The 26,371-nt window shown below is 43.6% G+C and overlaps 1 protein-coding gene across 6 annotated transcripts in view; it reads right to left on the reverse strand.

The window, feature by feature from the left end:
- The window catches only part of ythdc1 (YTH N6-methyladenosine RNA binding protein C1), a 64,994-nt gene extending 39,497 nt beyond the window's left edge, over positions 1-25,497 (reverse strand). For 2 of the 6 annotated variants that reach the window (XM_072517077.1, XM_072517076.1), the window contains exons 1-6: positions 25,354-25,497; positions 12,021-12,122; positions 10,954-11,303; positions 6,430-6,883; positions 4,318-4,416; positions 4,180-4,233 (exon numbers count right to left, since the gene is read on the reverse strand). In XM_072517077.1, the coding sequence (XP_072373178.1) occupies positions 4,180-4,233; positions 4,318-4,416; positions 6,430-6,883; positions 10,954-11,303; positions 12,021-12,122; positions 25,354-25,381 (1,087 nt within the window). In that variant the 5' untranslated portion in view covers positions 25,382-25,497. The remainder of the gene's footprint in view (positions 1-4,179; positions 4,234-4,317; positions 4,417-6,429; positions 6,884-10,953; positions 11,304-12,020; positions 12,123-25,353) is intronic. The other 4 variants (XM_072517079.1, XM_072517078.1, XM_072517081.1 and 1 more) reach the window with 3 other exon arrangements.
- Between the last annotated feature and the right edge of the window lie 874 nt (positions 25,498-26,371).

Here is a 26,371-nt window from a genome sequence, read left to right on the forward strand (position 1 = left end):
CACTATACCATTATCATCCATATGTTTATCCAATAAACTTTTAAATGCCCTCAATGTTGGCGAGTTCACTACTGTAGCAGGTAGGGCATTCCACGGCCTCACTACTCTTTGCGTAAAGAACCTACCTCTGACCTCTGTCCTATATCTATTACCCCTCAGTTTAAAGTTATGTCCCCTCGTGCCAGCCATTTCCATCCATGGGAGAAGGCTCTCACTGTCCACCCTACCCAACCCCGATCATTTTGTATGCCTCTATTAAGTCTCCTCTTAACCTACTTCTCTCCAACGAAAACAACCTCAAGTCCATCAGCCTTTCCTCATAAGATTTTCCCTCCATACCAGGCAACATCCTGGTAAATCTCCTCTGCACCCGCTCCAAAGCCTCCACGTCCTTTCTATAATGCGGTGACCAGAACTGTACGCAATACTCCAAATGCGGCCGTACCAGAGTTCTGTACAGCTGCAACATGACCTCCTGACTCCGGAACTCAATCCCTCTACCAATAAAGGCCAACACTCCATAGGCCTTCTTCACAACCCTATCAACCTGGGTGGCAACTTTCAGGGATCTATGTACATGAACACCTAGATCCCTCTACTCATCCACACTTTCAAGAACTTTACCATTAGCCAAATATTCCGCATTCCTGTTATTCCTTCCAAAGTGAATCACCTCACACTTCTCTACATTAAACTCCATTTGCCACCTCTCAGCCCAGCTCTGCAGCTTATCTATATCCCTCTGTAACCTGCTACATCCTTCCACACTATCGACAACACCACCGACTTTAGTATCGTCTGCAAATTTACTCACCCACCCTTCTGCGCCTTCCTCTAGGTCATTGATAAAAATGAACATGGGGAGAATGAACAAACTCCACACGGACAGTAATCCAGGGCTGGGATCGATCGTGGGTCCACAGCACCGTGAGGTAGCAGTACTAACAACTGCGCCACCATGTCTCCTCCAAAGTATAAGGGCGGCACAGTAGCACAGTGGTTAGCACTGTTGCTTCACAGCGCCAGGGTCCCGGGTTCAATTCACACTTGGGTCACTGTCTTGCAGAGTCTGCCCATTCTCCCCGTGTCAGCGTGGGTTTCCTCCGGATGCTCCGGTTTCTTCCCACAAGTCTCGAATGACATGCTTGTTAGATGAATTGGACATTCTGAATTCTCCGTGTACCCGAACAGGCTCGGAATGTGGCAACTAGGGGTTTTTCATTCCAGTGTTAATGTAAGCCAACTTGTGACTTCTAATAAGATTATTATTGTAACTTTTTATATCTACTGACATATACAATGGTTTCATGTAAAGATAAATGTCTAACTGAACGACAACTTACTCAAGCTATAAAATGGATGGAAACTCACAAACTATAACAAAATAATTACAAATAAAATCAGGTACAGATTAACCATTTTCCCAAATCATTCTTGTTTCTTCTTGTTAGGCTCCACCTAGTCCTGATGCTTCCAACAAATGATCAAATGTCACCTGAAAAATATTTTGCTGTACCAGCTGATGAGAAGCAAAGTTCTCTCCTCCTTTGTTATGGCCCAAATCATCCGCTCTTTGGATTGCTGGTGACTGGATGTATGTCCGGAGATATGTATCGTGATCCTGCAGAAGTCCTGAGTAGTCGTTGGAAATTTCGATTTACTTACCCGAATAGTCATCCAAAAAATGTTACAGAAAACCCTACTCCCAACTCCTGGCTAACTGAAGAACTGGCACCCCAAACACACCCACTGACAGCCCCACCTGCCACCTCACCCACCCTACACATTCATTCACTCACCCATTCACTAACCATCAAGCTGGACCTTTAAACTTACTATGAAGCTAGAACCATTAAAAGGGGCATGCCAGAAAACATTATGCAATTTCACTGCTCAGATTGCACAAAGAACTTAAGAAGTTCATTCAATGTGCAGGAATGGTAAACAATATAGCCCTCCATTTCTTGGAACAATCATGTACAGGGGGAAAAAAAGGAATATATCAAATGCTATCTATGACCCACATTTGTGAAAAATTCAAGCTAATTTATGAAATTTTAGTGCCATCCATTATAAAAGTTGGAAACAAGACATTTGCAATTCTGTAATCAATTCACCTTAAAAAGGTTTACATTTCCACAAAAAAAAAAAACAAATGGCATATCAATGAAAGGTACAAAAAACAAGCTCTTCAACTAGCTCTCAGTTCAACAGGAAACACTCGGGTACCGAATTATCATGACATTGTAATTTGGAGACAAACTTGGAAATGCTGCGAAATCAAAAGTTGTGGATGCAAGATGACCAATTCAGGAAACGATCATCAACAGAAGGGAGACATTAACTGGATATTTTGCCAATTTCACAAAGCTATCCATCCCAATTAAGGTAATTTAATAATCAATAAAGACAAAAAAAGGGTCAAAGCCAATTCCAATATATTTAATTCTGCTCCCCCAGCTTCTCCCATGAATTGGTGCAAATAGCATTATTGATTCGCAAAAATTTTTTTTGATTACAACAGTCTAGCATTGGCAGGAGAAACAAGACGATTTTAAACATGAAAGGGTCTATTACAAATTAACATTTTTCTACACTTCAGAGTAAAGGATTTACTCCAAAAACTTTTAGCCCATAATTTATAGGGTTGCAATGCTACACAATTTCTCAATCCTGCACTTCAAATGTCAAATTAATTAGCTGTTAGATAAGCAATGCTGTTGGTACTACAGGTTTATGACACACAACTTTCACGCAACCAAATCAAGAGGCAGTTTTACAATCAGTCTGAAGGAGCTAAGTTTCCTCACGAGAGAGCAGAGTGGAGACAGCATCCACATAAGTAAATTCAGGCAGCAACCACCTCAAAGATCATCTGTGCAATACCCGTATTCGAAAGCTGTCACAAGAATGCAGTTGGAGATTTCCGGTTGTGACCATGGAACGAGTGGTCACACACAGGGCAGCTCCTGCTTAAAGGCACAGAAAAGAGCGCTTTTTACCCGATACTGGGTGGAATTTTGATGAAAAGGCGTAGGTGAATGTTGGAGGAGTAGTTTCCCCCAGGAGTAGCATGTCTGCTGGCTATCAGACCCGGCAGAAAACAGTGAGAGAGTTGGCTGAAAAGTTGGAAGGAGCCTTTGCTGCAGCAGCCACTGTAAGCATACAGGCGGGGAAGGACTGGTGCAAGCTGGAAGGCCCCAGTGGAGGAGCTGATGGCATATATTCAAGACAAATTCTGCCAGAAGAAGGAAATGCGTGAGGATCGCTCAACGGCCATCGAAGGAGCTGTGGCACCCCAGAAAAGTTCTCTGGAACGGGTGGAGATGCAGGGGTTGCAGACTCGGGAGATCAAGGGAGTGATCTCGGACCACAGCGATCGTGTGGTGGCTCTGGAGACATAGGTGGGGCTCCTAGGGGACCTGTGGAAAACATTGAGGGCAAAGGTGGAGGAGTAGGAGAATGCCTTGAGAAGGCAGAACCTGCAAATAGTGGGCCTGCCTGAATAAGTGGAAGGTGCGAGTGCCACGAGGTACGTCTTGGAAGATGCTGGTGGGGCTGGTGGCAGAAGGGGTGCTCGATAAGGTGCCTGAAGTGGACCGAGCGCATAGGTGCCTGAGGCAGAAGCCTAGAGTTGGGGTGCCGCCGCGGGCGATGATCGTGAGACTCCACAAATTTGTGGAGAAAGATAAGATTCTGCGATGGGCCAGGGAGGAACAAGAGTGCAGTTGGACTATCAATGGTGTAGTTAGATTATCTCTTAGCACAAGCAGCTCATTCTGAATGAGATACTCCCCAGCATAAGGAACAAAAAAAATGTAGGTGATATAAAAATAGAACTAAAATTGCCAGAAAAGCCATCCGCACATGTAACAACCACCCATTTTAGTCAATTAAAATATTAAACTAATAAAATTAACTTTTGGACTTGCATTGAGAATTAGTAATGTTCTTATTTCACTACTAATTTTATCTCCCCAGGTTACAGTTGAAATTTATAAATTACGGAGCACTGCAACTTCAATAAATTATAACGGCTTACAATATTTTAGAGTTGAGTACATCAGGTCCATAGATGTCAAGCATGACACATGGCCTAACAGCTGCTTTTCAAGCTGCTCAACAACACATTGAGGGTGTGTTGTCTTATGCTAACCTCTAAGCTAGTTGTTTCCATACCTTTACGAACTGCACGCACAGATGATGACAGCTTCTCATGTTTCTTCTCTGATCCTGCATTATAGTACATAAAACCCATTAGGCCCTTGCTGTTTAAGCTCCACGCACAACAAGTTCCAAATGAAACACAAAACATACCTGCATATGAATCGGATGCTGAGCTTTCACTCCTATCAAACACAATTGGAGAAATGTCTCTAGACCGCTTTTTCTTCTCCTTTTTATCTGTCTCATCGTCTGAAGAAAAGTTAATTTGTAACAATTCTATTTAATGATAGTCTAAGAATCAGAGACTGCAGTATGATGATGGGGGTTGAAAATTCCACTAAATTTGGTCTAGGCCTGTTGAAAATTACAAATCAGTAAAATTATGGAAACGGAGCCATATTGTTGCAATGTCCAGTATTTGCTGCTCGGCACATACTCAGCACAGTAGCAGCTTTCAGGATTTGAAAATTATAGTTGAATCCAGATAACTAAAGAACCAATTTGAAAAAGTTATAAAGCTCGAGCTAAGATTAGCCAATTTACAAATCTTTGCTTTGACATGAAATTTTGTGTTTCAAATTGAACCGTTCAATTAACAAAACAAAAGCTGTTGCTATCATTATACTGCTCGCACTGGTGGAGTACCAACACCATATTAACAGTGATGCAGCTGAGAAACCATATACTGATGTAGAATAGGGATGAAGGTACAGCTCCATGTATGTACACGGAAAGGTTTGCTTACTCGCCTCAAATATTTTAGATCCATTAAGGACGGTTAGCATTTATCAAATGGGAAAAATTGTATTGCACCTCCCAAGTCAAACTTAATAACCGAAGATCTGGGAAGCATAAAACTGGTCCTTTACCTCTACATTGGGCTCAAATCAGAATGATGTTTCAGAAGTCTCCTGATCTATAAACGATAGCTTGAATAGACTTAAACCAGTTCCAAGGAGGCAAATAACAACAATAAAAAACTAATTTGACACTAATCAGAGAGCCACAGCATGGCAAATGTAGGAAACGAAAGTGGATAAGTAATTCAGCAAGTGCTCTTACTGAAGCTCTGATTGAAGCACATTGTTGGGACAGAGTAAAGGGAGTCTTACTTTGCATTTGACCAACAGAAATAAAAAGCAGTGAATTGTCACTGAATGAAGAAGGGGAATCTTGAACAGTGAAGAAATTGATGATTCAAAGCTAGTCACAGAAGTAGAGCAATACCTGAACCAGAGGTTCGAGAATCCTGAAAAGCACAGCGGACATCTTAATTGACTAGGGAAAAGAATAAGAACCGGGAAAGAAAGAAATGCAAAACTAAGATGGCGAATGCTGTATGATGCATTTCTTAATGGTTTCAGCACAATGTGCTCAGAAAGTTCATTTTAATTGCTGCCTATTGAAAGCTAATGAACATGCCAGAGAATCCAGCGTGCTAAGGCTTAAGCAAAGAGACTGTTACACACCCGAACATTATATAATTTCCTGTTTTATCATAATCTGTGAGGCTGCCCCAATGGTTACAATTAAGTTGCTTCATCTGTATAAAAACTTGCACATCAGTCCAGTCTCACTAGCCACATTGTCCACCATTCAAATGGCTAACCTCATGAGCAGCCATGACCACCACAATGGTAGCAACATAGAGCCCTGACCTGCAAAGCTAAAGAAAATAATTTTCAACCCCCTCAATCATTATACATTAGGTTGACATATATTCCCACTCTCCCACAAACAAAATTGGGGCGATATTTCTACATATATTACCTGACAATAGTCTAATTCTCATTAAGCCCACTACTAAAAGCCACAAACAAAGATTTTTTTTCAAATTTACAAATGATTCACGTTGGAGATTTTAGCTAAATGAATTACACAGATTAGGACACAAGTAGGTGATAGGTGTACACAGACTGCTGTACTGCACCTATTTTTGTAGCTGCTGCAAACAAATTTTTAAACACAATCTCAGCTCGCCTTTCCATACCACACCTATCAGGAATTTGAGCATCTACAAAAACAGGTCAAGAAACACAAACTACCAATTTTATAAACTGATTAGAACAATTCACTGTACATTCAGACAGGTTCAATTCCTGCACTGTAATGGTTTCTAAAGTAAACTTTCTGGCTTGCTGGACTGAGATTTCCTAACCTTTCAGACAAACCTGAAACGGCAACCTTACAGTAACAAAAATACTCAAAATAAATGGATTTTACATTAAATGGCAAACTGCAATTTTCAGCCTTGGAATGTACCTGATGCATCAGAACCAGATCTGGTGGCAGATTCTCCATCAGTAAATGAGACAGACTCAGAGTCAGAGTCACTGGCTTCACTACGTGTATCATAGTCCTGCTCATGGCCTTCTTCCTTACTTTCTCTAGGATCTCTTTCTCTGAAATCATCTTGTTCAGACATATCCTGTTCGTATTCTTCCTCTACTTCTTCTTCTTCCTCCTCCTCCTCCACCGCGTCCTCCTCCTCTTCTTCCTCTTCCACCACCTCCTCATCCCCCTCCTTCTCTCCCTCAGCATCATCCTCATCAGGTATTATGGTGTCTACAGCTTCATCTTGATTCTCTTGGTCTTCAGATGAAACATTGCCATCAGTTTCAACCTCTGCTTCAGACTGATAATCAGATTGAACTTCTTCTTTAGAGGAATGGCTTGATCTATGCACTTTCACACTCTCGATATTCCGTAAAGTCTTCTGCATTAAAAATAGAAAATTGACAAAATAGTATTTTCAAAGTAAGCAGTCCTAGCAAAGATAGGCTATGTACATAGCAGAATGACAGTTTAAAATATAACTAAACAATAATTGCTTTATAACTGGCTAACTGGAGGGGCATTAACAGGCCAGCACTGAGGGGAAGGTGAATTATCACCAGCGTATTAACAACCCCAAGGGTCTCACTTTATTGAATTTAAATGTTTAACTGATCATCTTTGCAATTACAGATTCCAAGCCAATAATGTTAAATATAAATTAAATGATCAGTAATATGTTACTTTCCCCCAAACATGACAAAAGAATAGCAAGGTTAATTAAAAACAGTCATTTGGTGGTAGAGAACTTGCATATTGTTGAAGAGACAGATGAATGCAAAATTTCAAATGAATAATTTATGCCCCAGGACAAAAGGGGCGATTAGTTGGCACATCAAATCTGATTGGCCGAACCTTTGCATGGAGAAAGCAATAGGAAACTACAGGGACCCCATTCTTCGGGTAATGCAGAGGCTCAGGACTTGAACATATTCATTTTGTTTGCAGAGAACGGGTTCCTACATAAGAATGCATGCCACTTCCAGCAATCATAAACGAGCCATGTTGCTAGTTGAGCTGGTTATCTTAAATTGGTTGTTCATCTAGCTATTAACACGGCATGGAGGTGGGCACAGTGCTGAGCACTGCTGCCTCACTCCACTGACGACCCAGGTTTGATCCTGGCCCAGGGTCACTGTCCATGTGGAGACTGCATATTCTCCCGTGTTGCATGGGTCTCATCCCCACAAACCAAAGATGTGCAGGGTTGGTGAATTGGCCTCACTAAATTGCCCTTAATTGGAATTTTTTAAAATAAAAATGCACACTAAGGATTGTTCAACAAGTGCTACTCAATCGTTTAATCACATGTAAAATAGACATTTGGTTTGGGGTTTTTCTAGCACTGGCTGGTTGGGTACTGTCTGTACTCTACCTATTAAAAACTGAAGAAACACGCTGTTTGATTCGATCAGCTAATCCTTTCGATGTGCTGGTACCTGGCATTGCACCAGTACTGAAATTCATGAACGACATTGCTCAATTGTGGTGGCAGGCAATAGGTACACGGCGATCTGATCAGGAGAGACATTATCCTGCAGGATAGCTTCAATGTACTATTTCTACATTGAGCTTACAAAGTGGGCAAATGGCTCGGCCAATTTTATAGCAAGGGGAGTTATATGAATCCCAGTGCAGATGTCAACTGGTGATATTAGGCTTGCGGTAGACAAAAGTGGAGAAACCAATCACTGATTTCTCAACTAACACACAGGAAAGTGAGTGGGTTAGACCACGCCATTGCAGAAGTGAATCTGAATGGCGCTCACCAAGGTATGTCAGGCACCCTTACACTCAGTAGCAAAGCCAAAGATTACAAATCTATCAGAAAAATCCATCAAAAACGTGCTCCTTGTGGAAACCAACAAAAATGTTAATGACCATCGAACCTGGAGAGAATCTGCCATCAACCCAAAAAGACATTCTGCCTACCACACAACTAAGTAAAGTTGTGTATGAATTTCATTGCCAGTGCAATGCTAGATATGCAGCCTATTCAACCCAACAACGGTCTGGTTCAACCAAGCAACATGTTCCTCTGACTGCTCGGAATAGGCAGAGGAAGACCATACTTAAAACAGCTTGATCTTGGAAAATCCAAAATAAACATCGACTGTTAGATACGATGTGATTGAACAGCATTTGCTGAACAATCCCGAGTGCGCTAATAACTACACTATCAATCCAAGATCATCAGCCAAGCCGGTGGCTATTTATGCTTGCGAGGAATTACATATATTCATAGGAAGGGACCCGTTTTCTGCAAATGGAATATTTAATTGTGTTTTGTATTACCTGGAAGCATGGGGAATCTTTAGTTTCCCATAGTTTTCTTTATGACAATCCCCGGCCAGAACTGACTTCCCAACCAATCAGCACCTCTTTTTTCCTTTACTTAATTGTTGTGATCGTTTGAAATTTGGCATTCTTTTGTCTGCCCCATTGAGTCAAGACAAAAAACTTCAGAAACAAGATCTTGTGAAATGTTTTTTGTAAAGGGGGCAGATATACAAATATACAATTACTAAGTATAATGGCAATGGTACACATTAAGAAAATAATGTTTACATAATGTATGAATTTAATTGCAATTACTATCAGCTAATACTAAAGATTCGGGAAAATTAAACTGAGCCCGAGTTTGGGAATAAAGATCAACAAGAACAATCACTTAAATGCACAATTAAAAACTACATATACTAGTTACCCCACGCACAGCATGCACTTCCTGCAAGGATCACTTCCCCTACCACACAGTTACAACCATGTATTGTTAAAAAAGAAAATACTGAGTCACCACACCCAACACGATGGGGAAATAGAATTTAAAAAGCATACTGGGTCGGAATCCGCTGCACTCTCCAGCTCAAATTTATATTTGTCCTGCAAGTTGAGGTACAAACTGATGAGGACAAGATGAAACTCTATGAACACAACAGGACCAACAACAGCATATCTCCTTAATTAATGAGATTTAAGGATTGAGAAAATATGTCAAGGAGGATATCGAATTAGATGGGATGAATGCAATGTCAAATGAGAGATAAAGGGAAAGATTGAGAGATTTTTTAAACTGCCAACAATTTACCAACTGGAAGTATGGGTCGCCATACATAATTGTTCATTTCTCAGCCACAGTCATTAAAAGGGCACCTGAGTATTAATAACTAGACTTAACGTTGTGGTAAGTTATGTGCAAATGCAAAGTTCACAGGGAGGTTAAGGACAAGATGCTATTTTTATCAAGCAAATGGCAGTGGCACAAGTCATTCAGTATCATGATGTTTCACAATTCATAGGCTATCCAGCTTTCTTGCTACAGGTTACTGGATGATTTGCACATCAGGCACTGTTCACAAGCCTTTTAAGTAAAATTTTTGCCACGCCACTGTTTCAAATGTGCACCACCACATATTTCAGAACATATAAATCCTTCAGATAAAAACTTGAACTGTAACCATACCATATAATTAATTTTGCAACAATCTTAAAAATAATGAAAATAAAAGACTGGTTTGCTAGCCATAAGGCACAAATGTGCAAGTAACCACAATGGATTGCCAATTCTTCCTCAATGACTAGCTCAGTTGAAGAACAATATGAATGTACATGTAATTTAGGAATTTCTTTTTTCTCTATAAATTCAGAGTATCCAATTTTTTTTCCAAATAAAGGGCAATTTAGCATGGCCAATCCACCTACCCTGCACATCTTTTGTGTTGTGCAGGTGAGATATACGGAGACACAGGGAGAATGTGAAAACTCCACAATGACCCGGGGCTGAGATCGAACCTGGGGCCTCGGCGCCATTGAGGCAGTGCTAACCACTGCGCCACCGTGCCACCCAATTTAGATTTCTTAGCAGAGCCATTTTAGAAAATAATTCACATTTCCTCCAATCTTTCCAGTCTGAAATGCACACTACCAATTTTTACCTCCTTTCAAGATTCATAATATAGAGTGCATTAGCTTCAACTTACCATGAAAATCATCTCGCAATTTGCTTATTGTTTACCAAATGTGTTCCAGGTCCACTAGTCTCTTCCCACCTGGAGCTGTTTCCCACCCTTTCTGCTGTTCTGCTTTGTCCCTCTGTTCTGTCTACATCGCCATCTGCAACTGGAATGATCTCCAAGCCTTCCACGCTCACAAACATACTTTGCTAATTATAAGTATCCTCCATGGAGCACTATTCTGCAGATGTGTTAAGACAACAAAAACAATGTCCCATTGCAATGTATCCATTCAGAATAATTGGTTTCAATGGGCTGTTTAGAGAAGGACCTGTCTTGTCATTTACCCTATGACGCCACCCTGCTCCTATTAGCTGCTATACACCAGAACCAGTGGCTTCCAACAGCAGGAAAATGCCAATGAAGTTATAAGATCAGGGTGCATAGATAGCCTTCTTCATAGCAAATACAAACATTAACTGTTGCAGTTTTGCCTTACCATGCTGTACGTTTCCGACTCATCTGGGGTTGCCGATTTAATTTTTCTGTCGGACTCTCTTCTTCTACTCCCCACTCTGTCTGTTCGATCTTTCTGTGACTCACGAGAATTCCCACCTTGGGTATGGTTCTTTCTGTCAGTACTTGCAGTTTTGCTTCTCTCGTATCGCTGATACTCATCCTTCTTAAGGGTTGATACATGTCTGCTTTTTGAAACAGAAGCCTTTATGCTGTCTCCTGCAGACGGGCAGGAAGATCTTTTGCTAACTTGCCGCATCGAATGGCTTGAAGATTTCTGCCTTTTCCCATCACCACTGTCAGCTCTCTCCTTTTCATTTTTTCTTTTTGATGCTGTTCAATAAAGAAAGTTAACACACTTTATGTCTCAAAAAATACATCAAAATCATGAGTGAGAAAAGCAAACAGTTTAAAGGTATTGCACAAGCAAAAATAGAATGGTTCAATTGTAAGGAAATATCTATGAACAAAAATAGCAAGTATGATTAAATAATATGGTGCTTTCACATTGTTAAATGCAATAAGGATATCCTGTCAAAAATGTAATGCCTGCTGAAATTGTCTTCTGTTGCCGACAGTACCAAATTAAAACAGTAAAAATTATATTTTAAAGTACCTATTAAAGCTCAAAAGCAGAATTCTGTTGATAAAATACAAAGCCTGATCAGGTAAACAAATTCTGACTGGGCTGTACTTGGCCTCCAGCATAAAAACACAAGTCAAAATTGATGCAATGGGACAACATATATGCTAAGCAATCCAAAGTAAGATATGAGAAAAATTTACTCTTAAACCGGAGATCCACTTAAAAATCTCCAGATTAGCCACCTAATTTATTTTTCAGATCACTCATATGTTCAATTTGAAGACAAATCCAAAAGAGAAAAAAATACAGCTATTAAAGACTGCATTTTCAAGTGCCATACCAAGAAATGTTATTGCTTTCATAATGTTTGCAAAGCAACTGCGCCCAACCACAGACTCAAAAGGCTCTTGTGAAACCATTAAAAAAAGTCTATGAACCAAAAAGCATGAACATGCCACACTCACCTTTCTTCTCACTAATGTCTTGTTCACTTTCAGGATTATAAAGCTCATCATCTTGGTCTGGGGCTTCCGTCAAGATATCATCCAAAACATTGACTTCACCATCTAAAAGACAAGAAATGTAAATTACCTTTCACTGATGCTTTGCCACAAGTACAATAAATTACAACAGGTCATGTTACAATTTTATAAATCATTTCAATTTACATTTTCCTGCAAGAATAAAAGGTGAATAAATAGGAAGTGAAGTTGGGAGGAGATCAATTGGGGAGTATAGAGTGAGGCACTGCGTCTGGTAAATGGGACCGCCTCTCATGCAAGGGTGAACCTCATAGTTTAAGGTGGTGCACAGGGTGCATATGACTCGGGCGAGAATGAGTGGGTTCTTTCAGGGGGTAGCAGATGAGTGTGAGAGGTGTGGGCGGGGGCCAGCGAATCACACGCACATGTTTTGGGGTTGTGAAAAATTGGGAAGATTCTGGGCGGGAGTGTTTGCGGTCATAGCCAGGGTAGTGGAGGTGGAGGACCCGGACCCTTTGGTGGCGATATTTGAGTTTTCAGAGAAGCCGGAGCTCATTGAGAGGAGGGCCGACGTTGTGGCCTTCGTCTCTCAATGCATGGCGGCTAATTTTGCTGGAGTGGAGGTAGGCATTGCCACCGGGGGTAGCGGCTTGGTTGGGTGATCTGTACGACTTCCTGCGGTTAGAGAAGATAAAGTATGAGTTATGGGGCTCAGCAGGGGAGTTTGAGAAAAGGTGGAGGATGTTTGTGACTGTGTTTAAGGAGCTGTTTGTTGCAGGGGAGTGATGAAAAAGGGGAAAAATCTGTACAGATTGTATAGTTGATTGTTGGGAAGTATGTTTCCCGGGGTATTTATTTGCTGTAATCTGTTTTGATACATGTTTGTAATAAAATACATTTTTTTTAAAGAAATAAAGGGTGAATTTTAGTTAAAATACTTTTTGCTTTATTTTCATTCTGGACGCACTGATTTCTCATTTCTACCTTTAAACATTATCTTGTCTGTTCTGTGCGCTGATGCTGCCAGAGTTACTGCCTGCTTTAACTGTTTTCTTGTTTTACTTGCCTTTTTTACCATTCCATGTTTTTAAATTTTCTTCAGTTTCCACCTTAGATTGCTTTTATTCTCATCTCCAACTACTACCTTTACTTCTTTTCCATATTAGAATCAGATTGTTAAAGCACAATAATGAACCATTGTGAGATGGCAGAGTGACAATCCACTGAACTGCTAAATCAGAGGTCCAGGCTAATGCTCTGGGGACAGAGGTTCAAATTCCACCATGATGGAATTTAATTCAATTAACTAATTAATAAACCTGGAATTGAAAACTCGTCTCCAGATGTCAAAAGGTGAGTGCACCCAGGGACAGTAATACTCCTCTGGTGAGGCTGGTGTATGGATCGGTGGATGAGAAGTGCCACGAGACAGAGCGCGCAGCTGGGGCAAGTAACTTTTTGTGGTGCGCCACAGGTGAAGATGGCTGAGGACAAGGGGGCAGCGCTGCCTGCCCAGTGGTCGACAGAGCAGCTGAATGCGTTTTTGAACAACAAAGTCAAGCAATTGGGGAAAGGGGCTTTGGAGGATTTGGCCACGGTGGTGGAGCTGCTCAAAGCTGCAATTGAGTGAGTGGAGCAGAGGCTGGCTGGACAAGCTAGTTAATGGTAGTGATGTGGGAGGTTGCCAGGAGGAAGGCCGGGAGGGGGGGTTTGGGTCTTTGTTGGAGGTGGAGGGGGGCTTTGCTGACATGGGTGTGGCAGTTGGGACGTGGGTGTACCAGTAGTCCTGGTAAATGTTTATGCCCCAAATTGGGATGACATGGACTTTATGAGGTTAGATGTGGGGCCGCTAACTAAAGGTGTGTAGGCGGGTGAGGACTGCCGTCTGGGCTACATGGAGTTGAATGACACTGAAGGGGGTGGGGGGCCGCACAGGGGGAGGGTGGAGCAGGAGGAGAGGGCAAGGCTGGTAGATGAGATTCTGAGGGTGGACCGGAAGTACTCGATGACGCCAGAAGATGGGTTAAGGGAGAGATAGAGACTCCAGATGGTGTTTTTATTAGTGTCCACAGGGAAGACAGTGGGGCACTTGCAGAGAGCCAGTGTACCTATGGGCAGAAGGCGAGTAGGATGCTGGTCCACCAGTTAAGAAAGCAGGCAAAGGTGAGGTAGATCGGTGGGGTGAGAAGCGAGAGGGGTAAGGTGGTAACAGACCCAGAGGGAGTGAATGGGGCAGAGGAGGCCTGTTATATGAGGCTGTACGAGTTGGGATCCCCCAACAAGAGAAGAGGGGATGTGGCGGTTTGTGGATGGGTCGGAGTTCCCAAAAGTGGAAGAGGAACGGGTTCAGGGAGGTAGTGAATGGCATGGGAGCAATGCAGGCAGGGAAGCCTGGGGCCGGATGGGTTCACAATAATTTTATAAAAGGTTTAGGGTGGAGCTGGGGCCACTGTTGGTGGGGACATACAATGAGGCGAGGGGCAAACCACCCATCCCCCACCAACCCTGCCGCAGGGTTAAAACCTCCCTGATTTTAAAGAAGGATATGGACCCAGAGCAGTGTGGGTTGTACCGCCCAATATCGCTGCTGAATGTTGATGCTAAGCCGCCGCCAAAGGTGCTCGCATCGCGAATTGAGGACTGTGTGTCTGGGGTGATAGGGGAGGACTAGACAGGATTTGTGAAGGGAAGGCAGTTGTCGACGACTGTGCGGAGGTTACTTAACATGATTGTGATACTCTGGGAACGGGCAGGTGGTGGGTGGCAGGCGATGAAAGCAGAGAAGGCTAATGATCGGGTTGGAGTGGGCATATTTGTTTGAGGTCCTGGGGTGGTTTGGGTCCAGATATTGTACAGAGCGGCCAGATGAACCAAATGAGTTGAGGGTAGTTTGAGCTACATCGGGGGACGAGACAGGGTTGCCCGCTCTCCCAGTTTCTTTCTGCCTTGTCGATAGAGCGAGTCGAGGGATTGAGCAAGAGGGGGTGGGGGGGGTTTGCTGAGCATAGGATTTTGTTGTACGTGGGTGATTATATATTTCAGACCTGATGGACAGCATTGGAGTGGTTATGGAGATTTTGGCCGGTTTTCAGGATATAAATTGAACATGGGAAAGATGGAGGTGTTCCCGATCGATGTCAGAGGGCAAGAAATGAGATATGGGGAGTTGCCGCTTAGGGTGGTGGGGGGGGGAAGCTGGCGCAGAGTTGGGCCCAGCAACATAGATTGAATTTGGCTCGATTGGTGGAGGGAACAAAGGTGGCTTTTGAGAGGTGGGATGTGTTGCCACTATCGCTGGCTGGGTGTGCAGACAGTGAAAATGATAGTGCTGGCCTGATTTCTGTTTGTGTTCCGGAACCTCCCTATCTTTGTCCCCCAGGCCTTTGTTCAGGAAGGTCAATGGGATATCAGGGTTTGTGAGATCAGGAAGGTGAGGCAGGTATTTTTAGAGCGGGTGCAAAGGGGTTGGCGTTGCCAAATTTGATAAATTATTATTGGGTGGCAAATATGAAAAGGAAATGGGCTGTGGAGGAGAAGTGGAGGTGGCGTCATGCAGGGGAACAAGTTTGACGGCTGGTTTTGGCATCTCCACTGTTCGCGCCAGACAGGTACTCAGTGAGCCAAGTGGCAGCACGGTAGCATTGTGGATAGCACAATTGCTTCACAGCTCCAGGGTCCCAGGTTCGATTCCCGGCTTGGGTCACTGTCTATGCGGAGTCTGCACATTCTCCCAGTGTGTCCTCCCACAGTCCAAAGATGTGCGGATTAGGTGGATTGGCCATGCTAAATTGCCCATCGTGTCCAAAAATTGCCCTTAGTGTTGGGTGGGGTTACTGGGATTTGGTGGGGTTACTGGGATAGGGTGGAGGTGTTGACCTTGGGTAGGGTGCTCTTTCCAAGACCCGGTGCAGACTCGATGGGCCGAATGGCCTCCTTCTGCACTGTAAAATTCTATGTAAATCTATGGTGGTGTTGGCGTAAAAAAGTGTGAGGGTAGTGCAGGTAATACTTTGGGCTGGAGGGCATGTCACTGATATGCGTGATATGCAACAACCATAGGTTTGTGCAAGTGGGGCTGGTGCGAGGTTTCTGGAGTGGCGGTGGCAGGTGGGAATTTTTTTGGACTTGTTTATAGGGGGCAAATTTGCGGGGTTGGAGGAATTGTATGAATTGCCCAAGGGAAATGGTTTTATGTGCCTTCAGGTAGGTGATTTTGTAAGGAGATAGGCGCCATCGTTCCCGGGGCTGCTGCCTCCAGTGTTACAGGATAAGCTGTTATCGGAGGGCAAAATAGGGATGGGAAAGGTGTTGGATATTTATAATGAATTGATGGGAGAGCGCTCTGGTGGAGGATATCAAACGCAAGTTAGAGTAGGAGCCAAGTGGGGAGGTGCAGTCCGGGGCTTGGGCAGAGGCCTTGCAGAGGGTGAACACTTTCTCGTCGTGTGCGAGGTTACCAGTTTAAACTGATGCATAGGACCCACATGACAGTGGGGATGAGCAGGTTCTTTGTGAGGGCGGAAGATAGGTGTGGGCTGGATGGTGGCGCAGTGGCTCGATCTCAGCCCCGGGTCACTGTCCATGTGGAGTTTGCACATCTTCCCGTGCCTGCATGGGTCTCGGCCCCACAACCTAACAATGTGCACGGTGGGTGGATTGGCCACACTAAATTGGCCCTTAATTTGAAACAAACAGAATTGGGCACATTAAGTATATTTTAAAAAACGGTATGGGTGGTGCAGTAAAATGCCGCCACAATCCTAAAGGACCATAGGCCGCTCTGCTCTTTTGAGAGAGCTAACTGGTGATGATTTAACCAGAGGATCACCACACCCCAAGCTAGGGGCAAGGCAGGGGGCCTTGTCTAATCACAGTATAATCCCTCACCTCTGCATTCTAGAAACCTAATTCAACATTAATCCCACTGCCCTTCCTTCCACTGGCAAGATCACACGCTGACATGAGGCAGGGTCCTGAATGGTCCCATACTTGGGAGCTTTGTGTGTTCCTGAATGATGTGGCTTATGAAAAAATACTAAATTGATAGCTTAAATCAGTTTTTCAAACTCAGGGTCTCATCCCGCAGGTAGGTCATGGGCGGGTAGCGGAAAGTGATCATTTCATGGGAAATGCGCACAATTGCAGCAGCCGACGTTTAGGTTGAGAATGCCAGTCGCAACTGCCAGCAGCATTTTGCTTTGCTCCATCCGATTGCCACCCAGGTTATTCAACGGGTGATTAGCTTTCAAACGACATACCCGGGTTTGGTCCACTGACCAATAGGAGGCTGGGGGGGTCGGGTTTCTTCCAGCGGTGGGACTGTTGGAACCCGGGGCCTGTGACAGAAACCGAGTGGCCAAGTGAGGTTTGTGTGAGGGATGAGAATGGCAGGTCACGATGCCGACAGTCAGCACCAGTTCACTGGCTTCCACAAGTACTTCAATGCCTACACCATCACAGGGAGGCAGAACGATGTGATAGCTACATGTAAAGGGATGTAAAGGGATTGGAGCAATTTGTGTTCTTCAAACTGAGATCCAAGAAGACAATCACAGAAAATAATTGTGTGGTTCTTCTCTGGGCAGGGCAAGTGGAATTTAAGGACCAGCATGTGAAATCTATGTGACTGTTTGAAATCTCTACAATCGTGTCACTCTAATGGTGCATTATAAGTGATCAGTCTTCACAAATAAAATTCATGGGACGCCATGTGCTGTTTAAAAATAACAGAATACCGCCTGCATGCACGCCTCCTCAGGCGGATCCGGCAGTGCGCAGGCCGTGTGTCAAACTGGCAGACTGCCACCTCCTGATGTCAGCACGTTGTCCCAGGACCAAATTTATTTTTAAAAACAGCAGTCTTCCCACCAGACGTGGTGACAGAAAGCAGGTCACGGGCCCGGCACGTATACTGATGTCAGACGATTCCTGCTTTGTGCATTAAATCGCAGAGGAAACTTTCCTCCATTTTGTAGCTGCCAGTAAGCAAGCAACATGATGAATGTGAACAACTGAAGATGGCTCAGTTTGTAATAAGGAAGAGAGGGCCAGAGACACAAACAGGCCAGGATCTCACAACTGAATCTGTTGGAGAGAGCTGCTTAGAAGATTCCACGGCAGGACAAAGCATTGCTAGGACAGAGCTCCAGGGCCTTTGGTGAACAGCCAACAAAGAAAAGACTGAAAATAGGAACAAAGCAGTAAAGATGATTTCTTGAGGTATGGCTTTATTGTGTCAATGCAAATCAGGATGCAAAGCCCATGTGTGTGTTATGTGCAGGGAAGTACTGGCAAATGAAAGAAGTAAAGCCCTCAAAACTTCAAATGCCTTTGAAGACTAAACATTGCGAGTTTGAGGACAAACGTCTTGATTTTTTTTTTCAAACAATGCAACGAAAACTTAAATCATTAGCTGAAGTCCTTAGCAAAAATGTAACATTGAATGACAAAGCAAGTGAGATTGTGAGGACCAAGTAGGCTCACCTGTCACATTAAAGGTAAGCGAAAAAGTGGGTCACCATGGCTGCCCGGCATGGGTTGCGAAGGATGGCCATTTGGTAAAAATGGGTCCCAGGCAAAAAAAGTTTCAAAAACACTGGGTTGAATGCACAAATATAGTGATGCAGTTGAGTCCTGGAAATCAACCAGTTGGATTAGGATGGCAGAACTGAGGAACATGTGAATCAAGTTGATAGGCAAAGTGTTAAGATTAACTATTGCCCAGTATTTATTTTTCATAGACTCATTGCTTTCTGGTTGAAGTATTGGGTGCTTATGGACTCCAGCAATCCATAAAAACAAATTTTGGCAGGTCCTTGGGGTTATCGCAGGCAAATTGCAGAGCATCTGGGAGAAGATTCATTAGGTACCTTAGTCCCATAGAGATCACTTGTTTTTTTAAAAACAGCCTCGCTCAGGAGAACATGCAATGAGGCAGGCAGACTAATGATGTGCTCAGCTGCTCCTTTCATATTTTCATAGTTATTAATAGGCAACTAAAGCATTAGAGCAAAAAAAAGGATATCTTCAGTAACATTAAACACTACTAAAACCCCAATGCCATAGTTAGACTTTACATCCCATTCTCTGTAGAACAGTTGCCACAAGATCGAGTCCAACATCACTCAGCTTCCAATGGATTCACTTTTTCCCATTTTGTTGAGTTGTAAAGTTGAGTGACTAGCATGAGGTGTGCCTCAATTTCCAGAGAAGTTCCGAACTAAATACCAACAGTAAGGCCAACTCCAGCAATTCTTTTCACCCCCACCGGCCACACAAGGACAAGTCACCCACATTCCTTTGGTGGCCGCAGGATGCATCTGTTCAACCATCTTCCCTCCTACAGTCTGTTTCAGTGTGAAGGCAATCAGTCTTTCTTCTCTGCTGACCACACTAACTACTTTGTCTCTCAGTCTTTGTGAAATCACTTTTACTGCCTAAAACATGGAGACTGAAAGTCCATCCATAGTCAACACAGATGCTCTTGCCCGTTTACTCGCGTGAACACCTTGTACTCTCTTGCCAGTAAGTCGACCTGCAGCCTCCTTCCTCACAGTAACCAATCGACCCAGACTTGTTTCCGCGCAGAATTTGGAGCAAGTCACATGACACCCTTCATTCTAGCTAGAATTGGATAGTTCCAAATCATCTAATACCACCTCTCACTCATAACAGTCCCAATTTGCTCAGCCTCTCATAAGACAATCCTCTCATCCCAGAAACCAATCTAGTAAACCTTTGCCGTACCATCTCCAAAGCGAGCATAGCCTCCTTTAAACAGACGCAAAAACTGCACACAGCTTCAAGTGTGGTTTCAAAGCTCCCTATAATCCCCTTGCAATAAAAGCCAAAATGCCATTTGCCTTCAGAATGTCTTGCTATACTTACAAGAAACACAAAGTTATCATGTATGAGTACTCCCAAGTTCTCCGGATCAACATTCCATGCTTTTTAAAAAAAAAATGTTTTTCTGTTCTTACTGCCAAGCATGAATAACCTCATTATATGCTCCATGTGCCAACTTGCTGCCCACTAACTGAACCTGCCTATATCTGATTGCAGTCTCGTTGCATCCTACTCACAGCTTACATTTCCACCTAGCGTTCCATGGTCAGCAAACTAAGATACATTACTCTTGGTCTCTTTGTCAAAATCATTAACAGATTGTAAATCGCTGAGGCCCCAGCATTGATCCTTGCTAGCTACCTTCCATAAGTCTGCCAACTTGAAGATGCATGTTTATCCTGACTGTTTTCTGCCCATTAACGAATCTTGTAACCATGCCTGCATATTACCACAAATTCCATGCACCCAGGAATTTATTATCTCCAACTGTGTTATAGTTCTGTAAAACCAGTTTCATAAATGGAAGATCAGTGTTTGAACACAGACATTCAGTCACAGTAAAATCTCTGCACTAGTGAGGGTTCAAATACTTCTACAACAATTTGGATTCATATGCAAAGCAATTATAGTATAATGGCTCACGGTGATTTACAGGAGCATTGCACAAAGTTTAATATTAAATACATAGACATGTTAGGGCAAATGGCCAAAGGTTTAGTCAAGGATGTAAGTCTGAAGGAGCTTCAAAACAGAAGAGGGAAGGAGTGGGATAAGCTTAGAGAAATTTTCAGAGATTTTTCCAGGGTGAGATTGAAGTCAGGTTGTGAAGTAAATGGAGAACGACTGAAGAATGTGATCAGGGATGGCCTTATCTGTGATTGACAAATGGGAACAAGGCCACATGAGATGCAAGGTCAAGAGAACAGTTGTGTGTCTGGCAGGGCAACTTAGATGAGATCACTGCCAGTGAAACAAAACTGATGTTTCTGTTTTCATTTTCTCACCTCAAACCCAAGGCTGGATTGCGTGCTAGATGCCATAATTATTTTTAACTGTACACCGGTGAATAGAAGAAACAGAGTTGAGAAATGGTGTAGATTTGTCTCAACAATAATGAGCATTCTTAAACAGAAGAATTGCATTTTGTAAAAATGTACTCCAGGTGTTGATAATTCCCTTGATGATCTAATGCATGCATTTTCTCATCTGGCAGCTGATGTACACATTAGCATTAACAAGAACCAAATTAACATTGATGTCTTAGACCAAAATAGTAGAGCAACCACAGACAATCTTTGGATTTCAATCCGCAGAGTCCAGCTCATGAAATGTATCTGGAATCTTACTAGTTTTAAAAGCTTAAGTTTCTCATTCTCTTAAATCAATTTTCAAGATTGCAACCTTGATATTATACAAATCATGTATAACCCACGTAAAGTGTAACTATGTTTGGGATAATTTTCTCCATGTCAATAGTTACAGCCTTGTGAAGTGCACCCTTTTAAATATTGCACTACAGCAGTGGTCTGTCTTCTTCTCACTCTGCTAATTGGAAGCAGGACTAAATAATGAATGGAAGGGACACAGAGCAAGGAGTCATGCGTCACTGGAAAAGGCCGAATAGATGATTCAGACTTGGTGTGGCAAATTGAGGCAGGGAGGGGAGCAGTATATTGAGACTTGGGGTGGAAGGCATTTGATTGCAAGAGATGTGGGTATGCAGAATGGGTCAGATAGAAAGGGGGAGGATGACAGCAAACTGGAGAAAAGGGCAATATGAAGCAACGGTAAAGGGGTGGGTGGAGAGTTGCTTCAGCACAGCATTTCCTTCAGAAGTAGAAGAGGAGCCGAAGTGCTAAGTGAAACCTGGGGCCTCCACATTCTTACTGGTAGGTAAATGGGAAATGAAAGGGACAAAGACAGTTGTACAATTAATTGTAGATCGCAATTTTACAGCAGTACCAACCATCATCATATCCACAGGCTGGGAAACATAAGCAAAGTGTAAAACCCCACAAATATTCAAACAGAAAGCTAGGAATTCTAACCTTGGAACCAAGCAACAATCTTCCTTTTTACACAGAGAAGGCACTGCTGGCAGATTCTTCATACTTAGCAATCTAACCTAAGATTAAACTCCAGCAGTATCCTCCCTTGAATGGTGCAAACCAAGCAGGAGGTTCCAATTTCCAATGGGGAGACCAGAACCAAAGGGCTGGAATGTGTTCAGTAATTTCACTGGCAGAGGGACAGGAAACCAGTTCATCCCCTGAATAGAAAGATATCTTCCACAACCCAAGACTCCCTGTTCACTTTACAACAAAGTCCTCAGGGTAGATTTACTATTGGGAAACATCAACATCACAGCAAATTTTCACATGGTGGTAGCTTTTTAAAAACGTATTCTTCCATGGGATGTGGGCATTACTGACACGGCCAGCATTTGTTTCCCATCTTAATTGCTATTGAACAGAGTGGCTGGCTAGGCTATTCCAGAAGTCAGTTAAAGTAAACCACTGTGGGTCTGGAGTTACATGTAGACCAGTTCAGGTTAAGGATAGATTGTCTTCTCTAAAGGGCTTAAGTAAATTAGATGTTTTTTTACAACAATCAATAATAGTTATCATGGTCACCATCACTGAGACTAGCTTTACTTTTCAGATTTATTAATCGAATTTAAATTCCACCAGCTGTCACGGCAAGATTTGAACCAGCATCCACAGAGTATATCCTCTGCATCAGGGTTTTTCAAACTCAGGGTCTCGCCGCTCACGATCATGGGAGAAGCGCCCAACGGCCACCGCGGGGTCATACATCCGCCCCCTCAGGCGGATACTGCAGTGTGCAGGCCCAGAGCACAGCGGAGAGGATGGCCTCCACCTGACATCAGCACGCTGTCCCAAAACAAAATTTAATTTTTAAAACAGCAAAGTCATCCTGCCAGAAGCTGTGGCAGAGAGCAAGTCATGCTGCCTGTGCTTTGGGTACGAAATAATGGGAGAGATTCCTCCATTTTGTAGCTGCCAGCAACAGGACTGTGTGAAGAACTGAAGATGTAACAGTTTGTAATAAAGAGAGGGCCAGAGACACAAACAGGCCAGGATCGCATAATTGAATCTGCTGGAAACTCAGGATTAGTCCACAGCAGGTGCTGGTGAGAGCTCCAGGGCCTCTGACAAACAACCCATTCTGAAATTGGGAATAAAGCAGTATAAAGATTATTTCTTGAGGTATGGCTTTATTAATTATGCCAATGCAAATCAGGATGCAAAGCCCATGTATGTTATGTGCAGGAAGTACTGGCAAATTAAAGTTTAAAACCCTCAAAACTTAGGCATTTGAATACAAAGCATGGCGAGTCGAGCGCAAACCTTTGATTTCTTTTCCAAAGGATGCGAGAACTTAAATCATCGGCTAAAGTCCTTAGCGGAAATGTAACAAGTGAGATTGCGAGGTCCAAGAAGGCTCACCTATCGCATTAAAGGTAAGCAAATGTGTGTTGCAAAATCCAGGTGGCATGGGTCGGTGAAAGCAGGTCCTAGGGAAAAGAGCTTGAAAAACTCTGCTCTGGATGACTAGTCATTGACGTTATCACTATGCCTCCATCTCCCCCACTGCCATGCTGCAACAACCAAATAAATCTTCCTTAGAGGTCTTCCCTTATTTTTCCACCATGCACATTGTCAAACTTGCCAAAAAATCACTTACATCTGCAACCTTTACCAGCTCTGACAGACAGCAACTGTTAACCAGTTTCCCTCTCACAGATGATTCCGGAGCTGTTGAGTATTTCCAGCAATATATGGTTTTCAGATTTCCAATATAACACTATGTTGCTCTTGAATTTACTTTAGATGCTGAGGGCTAATAGCTTAAACAGCAGGAGATTTTCCCCGATCTTCTCCAGCACTATAAAATAGTTTACGATCACCAAGCGAAGACAGTGCCTCGAATTATCTAATCTGAAAGTCAGTTCCAACAATAGAGCACGCCTTCATTATTGTACTGGAGAATCAACTTGGATTGTGTGTGCAGGTCTCCAGAATATTTTAATACAATCTTCTCTGACTCAAATGTTAAGAGTTATGGACCTGCTGGTGAGGTGTTCCCAGAACTCATGCACAGGCAGTCCCCGGGACCAGGAGGAATTACACAATTGTTACAGCCATGGAAGGCCATTTGGTCCATTGTGTCATGCAACCTCTCTGTTAAATCTCATTCCATTTCCTTTAACCGTGCAATTTATCTCTCCATGAACTTATCCAGTTGCCTTTTGAAAGCATACATGGTCCCAGATTCCAAACTTTGGTAGCACAATCCAGATCAGATCCTAGCCAATCGCTGCAGCAAATGTTTTTCATGACACCATCGGCCATTGTGCCACTTGTCTTGAATGCGTCTTTCAATTCTCAACCCTTCAGTCGGAAGGAGTTCCTACCTACTCTGCCCAGCCCTCTCATGGTTTTGAATAATAATAATCTTTATTGTCACAAGTAGGCTTACATTGCAATGAAGTTACTGTGAAAAAAAACCCTAGTCGCCACATTCTGCTGCCTGTTCGGGTACACAGAGGGAGGTCAGAATGTCCAAATTACCTAACAGCACGTCTTTCGGAACTCGTGGGAGGAGACCGGAGCACCCGGAGGAAACCTAAGCAGACACATGGAGAATATGCAGACTCTGTAGACAGTGACCCAGCCAGGAATTGAACCTGGGGCCCTGGCACTGTGAAGCCACAATGCCAACCACTGTGCTACCGCATAACTATCAAATCTCTTCTCAAACCTTATTCCCCGAGGAGAACAGTCCCAGCTTCTCCAGTCTATCCATGAAACTGAAGTTACTCATGGCTGGAACTTTTCTCATGAACCTCTTTTCTTCAACCTCCAAAATGCCTTCACATCTTTGTGATGCCCCGAATTGAACACAATATTCCAGTTGAGGCGGAGTCCGTTTCATCCAGGTTTCTTTTATTAAAACGTCCCCGTCTTTGCACTATATGCCCCCATTTATAAAGCCCAGGTTGCCGTCACCCCAGGTCCCTCTATTCCTGCACCCCGGTGGAGGCTGCACCATTTTACATGTCTCTGGACACTCTGTTCCTCTCCCTGGCTCCGGGAGGGGGGAGGGGGTAGAAGGCCGCCTCCGACATCAGTAACATGGCGGCCTGGCGGCCAGGCCTTCCCCCCACCCCCGGAGCTGTCCAAATGTTGTACCACCACACGGATGGGCGGTGGTGTAGAAGCGCAGAGCAGTACATAGAGCCGGGCACAATGTAAATGTGTCGTCCCCCCCGCGTCGCCCTCACACCCCGCGGGCGGGGTCCTGAATCGGCGGATTGTGGCCTCCCGCTTCCCACCTCGCTTCATTTAAACAAAAGATGCCCCGACCCTTCGCGTTTCCCTGCTCCTCCTCTTCGGCTGCCAGACACCCACTGAAGCAAAGTGGTGGTGGTGGCGTCTCGGTTTACCTTTATCGTCCCGAATTTCGGCCGCCATGGATGGTGTGAGGAGGCTCGCCTCGCTCCGCCCCGAGGACTGCGCTGTCGCCGCTGCCGACTGTCCGCTGCTCGCAAAATGGCGCCGCCAGCCAGGACCGCCGTCATCCCACAGGCCTCCGCGCCACCCCGCGTCACAATGGGCGCCGTCCTGACGTAACAATCAGCGGCGTCGCCCCCCTTCCCGCAGTCACCAGGAGGAGACGCTTCATTCTGGAGGCTTTTCAGTGGGGAAATAGCTGTGATCAACGACAATGTGCAGTAGATTTGAACCGCAGTTAACTTAGCTCAGATAGCACAGTTCAAAGATAAACTCAAAACCTGCAGTCAAATTGCTGAAACACAACAGCATTTCTGACACCAGGTCCAACACCAGGCCCCCTCCCGCGTCCTTCCTTTTTCAGATAGCCTTGAACTGTAATAATCCCAGTTTTATTTTGTATTATCGAAACATGTTTAAACCATCCATGGGGAAACATTTGTGATGACATTTGAATTAACACACAAAGTGTTAATGATCACTAAGTTGTGCCTATAAACAAGAGGAAGTTAAACCACATTTGTGCCCTTGCATCCATTTCACCTCTTATTGTGAATAAGAGTTCAACCACAATAGCAAAGTGCTTTTAGCACATCAAGGCTATTGTTTTAACCAAGCCTTTGTCACCACTCAAAAGCCTTAGGAAAAAGAATAGGCCATTCAGCCTGTTCTGCCAATCCATTTGACCCCATCTATCTGTCTTGGTTCCATAATCATTTTAATTAATCACTTTAGTTAGATTACCCCTCAAACTATGCTCTGTCCTGTCCCCAAAATTCAGTCCCTCTAGCTCCAGCATCATTCTGGTGTCTCTTTGCTGCACCCCTTCCCAGGTCAATGTATCCTGGAGGTGCAGTTGCCAGAACTGAATGCGGTCGCAGTGGAATTTTGCAAAACTGTTGCATAACTTGCGCCCATTGTACTACAGCCCTAGTCATATGAAGACTAACA

This window comes from Scyliorhinus torazame, chromosome 9, assembly GCF_047496885.1.
Source record: "Scyliorhinus torazame isolate Kashiwa2021f chromosome 9, sScyTor2.1, whole genome shotgun sequence".
In the NCBI taxonomy this organism is placed as follows: Eukaryota; Metazoa; Chordata; class Chondrichthyes; order Carcharhiniformes; family Scyliorhinidae; genus Scyliorhinus; species Scyliorhinus torazame.